This window comes from Clytia hemisphaerica, unplaced genomic scaffold (genome assembly GCF_902728285.1).
Source record: "Clytia hemisphaerica strain Z4C2 unplaced genomic scaffold, Clytia hemisphaerica genome assembly, whole genome shotgun sequence".
NCBI classification, from domain to species: domain Eukaryota; kingdom Metazoa; phylum Cnidaria; class Hydrozoa; order Leptothecata; family Clytiidae; genus Clytia; species Clytia hemisphaerica.
The window spans coordinates 1,367,847-1,379,877 of record NW_027103300.1 but is presented as its reverse complement, the minus strand read 5'-3'; the positions used below and the strand labels follow the sequence as shown (position 1 = coordinate 1,379,877).

The 12,031-nt window shown below is 34.4% G+C and overlaps 1 protein-coding gene across 1 annotated transcript in view; it reads left to right on the top strand.

Moving 5' to 3' along the window:
• The first annotated feature begins 647 nt into the window (after positions 1-647).
• LOC136811849 (guanine nucleotide exchange factor subunit RIC1-like) overlaps positions 648-12,031 on the top strand; it is a 50,206-nt gene continuing 38,822 nt past the window's right edge. Inside the window, exons 1-9 of the mRNA XM_067068483.1 lie at positions 648-929; positions 1,252-1,359; positions 3,250-3,326; positions 4,286-4,375; positions 5,120-5,265; positions 8,854-8,993; positions 10,364-10,455; positions 10,903-10,991; positions 11,302-11,446. Of these exons, the coding sequence (XP_066924584.1) occupies positions 783-929; positions 1,252-1,359; positions 3,250-3,326; positions 4,286-4,375; positions 5,120-5,265; positions 8,854-8,993; positions 10,364-10,455; positions 10,903-10,991; positions 11,302-11,446 (1,034 nt within the window). The 5' untranslated portion in view covers positions 648-782. The remainder of the gene's footprint in view (positions 930-1,251; positions 1,360-3,249; positions 3,327-4,285; positions 4,376-5,119; positions 5,266-8,853; positions 8,994-10,363; positions 10,456-10,902; positions 10,992-11,301; positions 11,447-12,031) is intronic.

The window sequence follows — 12,031 nt, the reverse complement described above, 5'->3', positions numbered from 1 at the left end:
TAAAAATAGAAATTTCGGGGATTGCAAAAAAAATTCAAATTCTTCGCAGAAACTAATTTTCGCGGATGGGCCTTTTTCAAATTTCCAATGGGACTATTTTCGCGGATGACACCCAAATCCGCGAAATCCGCGAAAATTTATCCCCGCAAAAATTTATCCCATTAAAGTACACGAAAGAAAATTCAATGTCGCAAAAAAAATCTTTGAATAAACGATGAAAAGGAAGATCTAACTATGATATCTTCAAGAAATATATATTTTTTTTATCATTTCTCTGTTTCTTTCTTAATAGCTTATATTTGAAAATAAAATGAACTGTTTTGTTTGAAGACTCTGTTGCCAACTATATTCAATTCTGGTTTAATGACACGTTTCATGTTTAGGGTTAGCAAGAAAATTTGTTGATGAAAGTCTGATACTTCTCCCCACATCATGTCACAAGTTCAAATTATAATAACCTCATTTTTTTACCGTTTATAAGTGTTCTCGTATTTTGATTATTTCAGAATTAAGTATTGCTACCCAGGAACGTTTAGACTATAATCTTGTTTAATGTGCTAATGTATATACATGAAATCCTTTCAAGTTTGTGCATTATTATTGTAGTGCTTTCATTCAAGTATCGCTTTTTTTCTTCTTTTTTCCAGTTGAATAAAGCTATATAAAATTTGAATGGAAATATAGTTGACACTACCATCTATGACATAGCTATATAAAATTACAATGCCAGTCATCTCCATACTAGCAAAAAATTGAAGCCATAATACATAGCAGCTGCGATTATGTATTTTCCAATCGGTTGGCCAAAGTTTTACAACTCGCAATTACAAACTGGTAAAAATGATGTATTGAAAATTGTACGGTTCAACCGGTCAAGGTCCTTGTTTGTCACCATATCTGATTCAGCACTCTACCTGTGGAAAACAAGAGTAAGTTTGCATAATGATATAAAAATTAAACAAAACACGTTGTTTTGGAAGAGCGATTTCTTTTTTGTACTTTTATTATGATTTTGTTTGTTTTGTTATTCACAAGGAATGTATTTTGTCCCTTTCACCTTGATATTTATTGCAAAGTAATTGTTTTTATTCCGTTCAATTCTCTAATTGGAACCTCTTGATCGACTCTTCTGTAATTTGCAATGAAACATTAATCACCTCAGCTTGAAAAGTCATATAAAAAGATGTACTGTTTTTCAAATCTCTCTCTAATTTGAAGAAAATTACAAGAAATTTTATCATCAAATTCTAGCCACGTGTTGTGTTAGCAATTTGGTCACGTGACGAAAAACAAATTCATGATGAAGGGATCAATCAAAATATTTACTGGAACCCAAACTCCTCTATGTTGGTTCTCGTTGTAAGTAGAAAATTGGGTAGTTTATGTTTTTTCTTTGATATGCGTGAGAGGGATAAAGGACAACATTCACAATAAAAAAAAAATCTTTGAATATCTTTTTTGTCCCATTAATTTTGGTGCGCCTTTTATTTTTCCGCTGAAAACATACGACTAAATAAAAGGTGAAGAATGCCTACTCCCTCTTTGGAAATTGTTGAAAATAACAACAAATGGTCTAAAGAATAAAAATCTACGCACGAGTTTTGAAAATAAAACAATACATACGAAAAATAATCCTTTCTCCATGTGGTGTGAAGCTCTCAACTACTGAAAATTACATCCTACCTGAAGTGACGTTTCCCAAAAAGATTTTCTGTGGAAATATACTCTATTTTGTATCATATCCTCTCCCGATCTGTAGAGAATTTCTTTACTTCCAATTTTTTTTTCTACAATAAAATTATAAAAATATTAGTCCCTTTTAAGTTTCATTTTTATTTTATTTAGTATTATCAACACTTTCTCTCCTTGAGGTCAGATCTCTGATCCTCACCATAGGCGAGACCAATTTAATTTGTTGTTCTACGGGCCCGACCGACCCTATTTTTGCTAAAATCAAAAAAATAATAATATTGAATTTCCAATACAGTATATTTTACACGCTACTTTTTTGTAAGAATCAAATTTGAATAAAGCTGAAGATTGGTTCAAGAATTTGAAAAATTTAGAAAATCAAGCATTCCATACACTAAGATTTTATTATGATCTTCATCGAAGATAAAAAAGTGAATTTTCGAACCAGATAGTTTTTGGAAAACATTTTCGGTACTTTACCAACCTTGTTGATAAATGAAAAATTTATTTTTATTTTACCGACTGACCGACCCATATTTTGCTAACAGTCTGCCCGTAGAACAACAAATTAAATTAGTCTCGCCATATACCGGGTGACCCACGAAAAAGTTCGGACAGTTTTCGGCGTCTCGAGGCCGAACAAATGTCTCAAAGTGCTTGAAATTTTAATATGTAGAAAGTAGATATTCTAACTTAAAGTTTGAGCTATTACTTTTTAAATTTGACCCACAAGTTCCCTACTTACGAACTTTTAAAGTCAAAATTCACTTTTCGGAAAGAGCGAAATTACGTCAAAAAAAGAGGTATCAAATTGTTTTATTATCAATCAATCAAGCAAGGTCGTTATAAAATCGTTAGAAAAGAACATGTTAGATATTTTTATTCGATTTTAAAACTTTTTTTAAGATTCTTTACTTTCACAAAATTTATTAACAAGTTATTCGTTCAGAAAAGAACCACCACCATGCACTTTCTAGCATATTCCAGGCAAACCCACACTCTCTGTTCTTTCATAAGACGCGACATTTTCAAAAAGAAGGCAAATTTTGCCTATTTGCAAAATATTTTTGATAAAAATATTTACAATAAATTTATATAAATCTACTTCGTTGTTAATTTATTATTACCTACAACACTAATTAACGTGGTCGTAAAACATCAGCACACTCGAAAAACACAATGTTAAAGATAAAGAAAATAATTATAATTTGATACCTCATTTTTGAGGTGTTTTTTCACTTTCCAATAATTGAATTTTGACTTTAAAAGCTCATAAATGAAGAGCCACTGAACCAAATTTAAAAAGTAATAGCTCAAAGTTTAAGTTAGAGCATCTTCTATCTTTAAAAAAAAAGATTGAGTTTATATTACTTTTATTTCAGACCCTAGCCAACAAAAACCGTCCGAACTTTTTCGTGGGTCACCCGGTATACCCAAAAACCTGAGTCTGTTGAAATTCATATTATAGAAATTAGATTTTTGATAAACTGATCATACATTTTTTCGATCTTGATTATGCTAATTACTATAGAAGACTTTCTATTGTTCTTTTTGTAGACATCTGGTGGATTTTTGATTATGATTGATGTGTTTGAGATTGAAAACGAATTCATCTATCATCTCGAACAATCTGGGTAAGTGGAAAGTTTCTGTTTCTGTTGCTTTTTAAAGCCGGTCTCATTTTTCGCGCGAAAATGAGAAAACATTTTTTGTCAATTCTTTTTGCCCGCAAAAATGATTACGTAAGATTTGCCCAATGTAATTGCTTTGTTTTTCCAACCGACCAATGACCTTGCCTGTACCAGACGACCACGGCTTTTTCCTTGACACCGTTGACAGAGTGATAAAAAAATCGCGTGTTGGGATAGAGATAGGCTAACAATGATCTTACAACAAAGAAAGACGTTAAAAAGTGTTATCTCATTTGGCGTGAAAGTGGAGACCGTCCATTATGATGAATTATTTCAGAAAGAATGGTTCCCTTGTACAATTTTTCGATTATAATTCTGATGATAAGCACGCTTCCTAAAGGTTTGGGGACACGAGAAGTTTTTTTTGCGTTGGTGCAATGCAACATGATGCATCCCACCAACCTGAAACGCTTTCTCGTGTATCCACCCCATTTTTCTTTCTACCAATAACAGTGAAATCTCACTTTTGCTCCATTGGGGTATTTTCCTCACTTTTTGTCTCATGAAACAAAAAAAGAAACCATGGGATGGGACACGCACTTTCTTTCTTGTTATGTTGCATTGCACCAACATGAAAAAAACTTCTCGTGTCCCCAAGCCTTAAGAACAAAATTGCTCATTTTATTATTTTGTTTTAATTTTCTGCAAAGAAAAGTTAAGAAGCGATGGCCAAGTGGTAAAAGGCTCAAATCCGTGCTCTTTCCAATGCTCTGTTCAGCTCATAGATAGCCGAGACGGCTGGCCGTGGACCCTGTGAAAATAATCGAAAGATTACCTAAAAGTCCTATATTCCTGGGCTATCCACGTTCAAATATCGACTCTATCTATCTAAGATGTAGATTGAAATTCGAGGTAGTGGCGAATTTTATCTCAACATCATATTTTTTCATCAATTTTTCTAGATCTAGCAATGAGCAATTGACGCAAGGAGGTATTTTGAAAGTGGAGCTTGCACACAAAGTCACCATAACTGTCAAAGGGAAAATCACAAGGTAATAATTACCATTTTGATCGAGTTTGTAATTACTTTCTATAACGGAATCTTCTCCATTACTCGGGAAAGTTTCCCTGCTCCTTGAAAACTATATTAACTCATTTGATTTGTTCTTATAAACTGGGTCCTAATAAAAAAACTATTCTACACCCCTATTCTTTGAGAAAAATAAACCTGCAAAAACGACAATAGCCTGACCCTAATTGAAACACAAGAAAAAGTAGGTATTTGACCCCTATCTGTTACTTAAAATAGAAACACGGTGGTCAAAATCCGGTTTATTTCGGGTGCTTCCGTTAGAAAATATGACGCCTTCTTGACTTAATCATATTAAGAATATATCCTAGATCAAACTTGTGATAGTTCCAACAAATAAATCCTTAATTATATTAACTCTCATTAATTTGATTTGCATGTGCGTGTTCGATGAACTAAGGAAATTCCAGGGTAGAGTAGGCGCCACCCTCCGCCTCCTCCCTCCCCTCCCCCAAAAAAATCAGCTGCTAGTGAAGTTGCCCCTGCTGTATAATTACATTACTACAATGGCAAAAGTTATATGTTGTATCTTTCTCAAGGTTAGACGAATCGATGATGTCAGAGTGCTCGATGGATAGCCAGAGCCATATAATTATCAGGAAAAGTTATCTTTCAATCCATCAAAACAATAACTAAAAATTTTAAAATGAGTACATAACTCAGACTTTCATGTTTCCACATGAAATGTTGTATTTTTCTGCTTTAGTGTATCCACGCGACTTGACGGTTTATTTGTCACCACAACTGAAGGTTGGATATATCGCTTCAATTGGAATGGTGTTTTAAGCAATGACCTTTCGACACCCATCTACGATTTAGTATTCTGTGTAGACCTCGATTCGCCAGCCCCAGGTATGTGTCAGTTTTGTTTTCTTCATCAAGTTTTTAAAGATACATGTTCTTTGAAGATATTCTGTCTGTAAAGAAGGTATTTCCGCCTTTAAGTTAATAATGCTATAAATAAATCTTGTAATAATAAGCAAAGAAAACTATTTTAAATCCTTCTAGCATTCCTTCTTAATCCTGAGATATAAGGCGATATAAAGGCCCCTAAAGATGCTTGGTGTGTAATAAAAGCTCCTCGAAGGGTTTAGGGCTTCCAAAGAGAAAATTCATAATTTTATACACCGGATTAAGCAGCTTATTTAAAAGGTTGTCATTAGGAACTATTAAGAAGACTATAGAGAAGCTTAAACCGTATTTTAATTTAGTTTAAATAACAATTTGATTATCAATTATAAATATGGTGTTATATATTAATGGTTAGAAACCTTTAGTTTGAGAATCTGTAGGTTGTTGTAGCAGAGCTTCATGATTTATATTCTTATAAAAACAAGGCGTTTTATTTTTTATTGTCATTGTCCGTTTTTTGTTAATCTACTTTTCAAAATAAAACAACTTGTTTATACACACTTCTTATTAAAGCATCATCTTATACAATTTTTTTCTCCGATTAGTCAAGTAGTAAAGTAAAGTAAAGGAAAAATCTGAGTAGCGAAGCAAAAAAACTTACACAGCTGTCATGAATCAGGCACAATGTGCGAACAACAATCAGGATAGAAAGCTTGGAGATAATCAAGCTGTGATGAATCCAAGAGCTGAGAACCATGCTAACATTGTAGATGGTGGGAATAATGCTCAACAAAGAAATGACGCCCAAAACGAGGCACTGGATTTAGTTGGTCAGGTGCAGCTGATACAAAATCAACTTGCAAATGTCCAGGCTCAACTTCGAATGCAGCAAAACCTGAATGTCCGACCAAGAAAGTGTAAAATATTTTCCAATGTTGTGATTTTCGTTTTGTTGAGCGTCGGCATCGCTGTTTATGTTAACTTCTTTCTGGAACATCAATCACAAATTGAAGAACTTAGAATGACCGTATTGCAACAAGAGCAGGATATTGCGAGACTTGAAAATAAAATACTGTCTGAAAAGTCATCGTATCAATCGAATATTGAGCAACAGAGCTTAACCATATCAAAACTTGAGAAAAATATTGCGAGACTTGAAATTGATAATCTTGATAAACGTGCTGTGTATGAAAAACTTGCTACCAAACAAGACCTTGACAATGAATCACTGAAGATTCGAAAGCTGGTACATTATCATGATATGCCTTTGCTGCAAAAGATCGATTGGGGCTTTGAACGTTTTTACAAAAGATATGGAGATGAAGTGGATAGCCACTACGTATCTTATACCGATTGGTATGAACATCTCTCACGGACTATGATTCACTGTCAACATTACAGAAATGAGAAGTTTATCGCGGTTCTGAATAATTTTGATAAACCTAGAGATTGGATATCGGTCAAATCTAAAAAAAGATTTTGTCCAGAAGTCTCAAGTCTTAATATCTTCATAGACACAGATGATGAATTCTGGGAAACTGGAAAAGTTATACTCGTTCACCCTGATGGAGTTGAAAAAAACATTGGATTGGTTAACTTTAATAACGGGTATCATTCGAATCTTCATCCGAGCAGTCTATATTATGGTGAAAATCATTCCGTAATAGTTCTTGCCATATTGAGTGCTTCAAATAACTGATAATCTCTGACAAAAGACATAACTCTCCGCTCAGTCGATACCGATAGTAAATCTCCTTGAATAGTGGAGGATATAACAATTTTCAGTGATTTACCCCCCCCCCCCCCGGACTAGCATCAGTTGATCGATCAGGTCAAACCAAAAACGAGCGTTGGCATTTTCCGACAAGCAAGATGCTTTCCAACTGACCCCACGGACAACCCGAATTACCCCCGGACAGAACAAATTTACGCTCCGGACAAGGCAAGTTTTGATGATTTTTCGCTTTCCCCAGGACAAAATATCCTCCACCCCCATGTACGGACATTTTCTGGAAGAGCCCATTGTTAAAAAAGGAACAAAGGGAATGACAATTTGGAAATAACGGTTGTCTATCGAATCCCACCTGTATAAATACCGAGTTTATGTATTTGCACTTTTGAGGACGGTAGAGTGACTGAAGCGATTTGGAAAAACCCGCAATTCCGCCCCGCAAAATCGAGGACGGTAAAAGTGCTGATTCAGCTGGTCAGGATCTACTCAAATTAGAACCTTACCGTCTCCGTCGCTGAAAAACACACATACATAAACTCGCTAATGATGTCTACATAACGGGCTCTTCCAGAAAATTTCCGTACATGGGAGGATATTGTGTCTGGGAGGGGTAGTGAAAAATCTACAAAATTTGCCCTGTCCAGGGGGTAAACTTGCTCTGTGTGGGGGTAATTTTGCTCGGTTTGAGGGTTATTTTGAATGTCCAGGGGGTCAACTGATGCTTGTCCGGGGGATCTGACCTGCTGTCCGGGGGGTCAAATTTAACAATGTCCGGGGGGTAAATTTCTAAAAAATTTTATATCCTCCATCCCCATATTCAAATGAATTGACAAAATACTCAAAGAACGACTTTTCAATGTTCAAACTCAGCTTACTCAAGACAACAACATACTATTCGATATTAAAATTGTCAATGTTTTTTTTATGGTTGTTGTAGTGAAATGCATACCATTATATTGTATAAAGATCATCGTTGAAGTCGCCGTTAATTAAATCAGGTCGGTGTTCAGAACTAACACTTTATTCAATTGAGTGCTGTATTTAATTATTCATTGCATTGTATCTAATTTAAATTTTCAATATTTTTTTAACATTTAAATTTTCAAAAATTCAAAACAAATTTCTTGAATAAATAAAGAAATCTTTGGTCAATACACGTTTTTTTTTATAAGAACCTCCAAAATATTTGAATTCGGATGTTCCTAATCTTTTGAGTTCTAAGCTTAGAAGTGTTCTTAACATGTTCTTATTTTCACCATTCCGTGAAATAAGGTGTTCTAGAGTCTGAAAAACAGAACGACATTCAACAAAATAATGTTTGGCTCTCAGTTAGCAGATGAGCAGAATCATAATGCAAGCTTGGAATAAAAAGTATGCAATTCTGCGAAATTTCTAACTTGTACCAAACTGCTCTTCGTGAAAAAAAGCCGCGAAGTACGGTGTATTGCGGCTAGGTACTATTGCATGTATGCGCTATTTTTTCACAAGACATTACAAGTCTGCGATAGAGAATTGGAACTAACTAACCCAACTAAGTGACACTACTTTATCCAACTCGATACAGTAGAATCTTTCGGTTTCAAAAGAGCACATCCTGCGCGTCTTCTTTTCAATGATTTAGGACCAGAAAGTTAGTATCAGAGAATTCATCTAACCGTAACAGACCGTAGTGAGCGCATCACCAAAAGCCGGAATTTTTCACTCCGTTTCTTAAGGCCGGTCTCCACTTTGACGTTACTGCGTAGAAAAAAAAGCCGTCTAGGCTGAACAGACCGATGCACGACAAGATTTTCGAAAAGCGAAAATCACCCAGTCTATGAAGCTTCATACTAAATAACCTTACTTATTTTTTCCAGTCGGTACACCATTAACCAAAAACAGTGAAGTCTATATCGAGCAAATTGAGTGCAGTCCAGTTCTTGGTGGTTATGCAGTCGTTTTCTCTGATGGTCGTGGTGGCTTTCTCTCGTCGCAAACTCCTGAAGCAAAACCCTCTGTAAGCTAATTGTACTCCATTTATTAAGGTTTTTTTCACATATTTTTCCTGTTTCATATCAGACGCATGTTTCATATCAGGACAGTGTTTTTATTTTGGGGGGGGGGTTGGGTTTGTAGGGGTTCGAAATACCGTTTTCCCGTCAAAATTTTTGCTGACTCCCGGAATCCTGAAAATTGAAAAAAATACCGGTTTGTACAGGTTCAAATACAGGCATAATAAACAAAAAATAAGGCCAAATACCGTCACCGTCTGATTTTAAAAAACCGTTTTCCCGTTTTTTTTTTCATTAAATCCCGTAATACCGTACTAAAAAAGGGCCAATCCCGTCACACCGTAAAAGTATAACCCCCCTTTTTTTGCTGAATGAAAAAGAAATTTTCCTTTTCCTCTTTCTGATCTATCTTGCTCCACATGCGTGTCAATTCAATATGAAAAAGCTTGTAAATTACAATTGATGAGTAAGCAAACAAACGATATCACTCTTATTTAAAAACAGAACTTTTAAGTTTAATAAGATAACTGTATCAAAAGTTATGCTAATTTAAGGATTTTGATATTTTAAAATAAAGTCCTATTAAAGAATCAAAATTTATCTCATAATCATAGTAAAAGCTTTTCGGCTACGCCATCGTCAGTACAAACATAGAATGGTAAATAATCACAAACTTTCTATCAAAAATGTTGAAAAAATTTCCTAATTATCTACAAATAAAAATTTCATGATCATAAAAGCGCTATACAAAGGAATCTAAAAATGTAATAAATGCATATATATATTATAACATATATTTCAACATTTTTGATAGAAAATTTATATATAATAATATAATTTATATAATTTATATAGTTTTGACTGAAGATCGTGACGAAAAGTTGCGTGAAACTTTGAGTATCAAACAATTCTTATCTCAACTTCAATTTATTGTGTATAATTTATATATAAATTAATTTTTTAAGGGTATATTCAAGTAATGCCATTTCTGAACAGTTGTAATTGTTTTGTTTCTAGTTAATAAAGTCCTGATACCTGATTGGGGTAGTAGGGGAATGTAATCGCATCAAATTTGATTTTCAGGTTATACTTATAAGATTATTAGATTATTATTATTATGAAAAGTTCAAAATGTGTTAGAGATTTCATTCCAGTGAGCTATTAAATGGGTTTAAAGGGTGGTGGAAAAAACAATCCTTCCCCGATAAGAATAGGGTTAAAACTGTGAAAAAATTTCGCTCAATTTCCTACAAATGAGTGATAGTCTTCATTGTTCAATTATTAGGAACATTTTCAAAATCACTTTTTCGTCTAAAATTATCTCATGGTTATAGTCCATTCATTTGATCGAATAATACTGACCCTGCTGTTTCAGGAGATTGTTGGTGTTTTTGCGAAAGATTTGAATAATGCGATATGCCTCAGTGTCAACATCAAATACCAAATCATCGTTTTCGGACAGACCAAGTGAGTGATAGTTCAGTATCAATCCATCTAATCAATTGTGATGCTCCATTAAATTTCCATACAGGGGTGTTTCCCCTGGAAAATGACAGTATCTGAAAAAAACCTTGGAAAAAATCCTTTTCATACAGGTTGTACGAATTAAAAACAGTCTTTTATTATACTGTAAATATTAAAATAATTGTTTTCCCCCTTGGAAAAAAAAACTCTTTTTGACCCATATCTCGTTATACTGACCACCCTGGATTTTATCATTCAAAAAACCAGACCACCCTGGATTTTTTATTTTCCAGACCACCCTAGACGTCACACCTCCTCAACACAGGGGTACAGGCTATTTCTGGAATAGCCCAATCTGCTCTCCTACACAGATTTTGAGCCCTTGTTGTCTACGCAACTGCTTCTCCCCAGCATTATCAATGAATCATAATTTCTTCTTTATACTTCCAGTGGACAAGCTTCGGCATTCATCTTTGACGAGGCAACAGGTGGTTTGGTTTTATCGCATAAATATATTCTACCTAAGAAAGACTACCCAGGTAAACTATACCTTTAATTATAAAGGTGAAATTCAAATCTGTTATTATGTGTGAATTCAGCTTAGCCAAGGAAAATATTGAAGCCTTTACTTCCCTATTGTCATCATTAAATATCTCAAAAATGTCCATCTTTTTTGCAAAAAACTCATTAGTTGTCTCATTCAATCATTTGTTTATTCATTCGTTCAGTCATTCAATTTCATTCATTCTTTCTTTCTTTCATTTACTCATTCATTCATTCGTTCATTCATTCATTCGTTCATTCATTCATTCATTCATTCATTCTTTCGATATATCCTTATTCTATTAGACGAAGGCGTTCACATGGGCAGTATTTGTTCAATGGCGTGGACGCCCGATGGAAACGCCCTGGGCACAATTTGGTCGAAGTGTGGCGTGGCCATATGGAGTGTTTTTGGATCACTTCTTATGTGTGTTGAAACGTCAGATTTTGGGTAAGTTGGAAGAATTTCATCCAGCGGTCAAGAAATGTTATTAATTCCTTTTTTTACAAAACCTGTAATCTCTTATAGCTTGGAATTGGATAAAGTTTTAACCCGTCAGGTGCCACTAGCATCATATGAGAATTCTCGTCTTTTCAGTCCTGTACAAGTAGGGTTGGTTTTACCGCCCTGTTTTTTTTAACAGCTTGGATAGAAATTAACATTTTTTATTAGTTGCAGTGTTTAGCGAATTTAACCCTTTCCGTACCATTGTCAGATATATCCAATATGCGTATTTTTACCCTATTTGCTTTTGTCGGATATATCCGACATGCCAAAATTCTGTTCCTTGCCGGATATATCCAACATATGTATTTTATCTATATTTGCCAAGATTCATTATTTAGATCTGACCCAAAATTGAAAATTTTCCATAAATGATAAAAAAGGGCCTTATCTATTGACCCAAGGAACAAGTATGCCAAATTCCAGCCTAATCTGACCATTTTTGACGTCTCCAGGCTATCTCTAAGATAAAGCATTATCTTGGCAACTAGTTGCTAGTTCCATGGCCCCGTGTAGTGCCAATATCTTTTT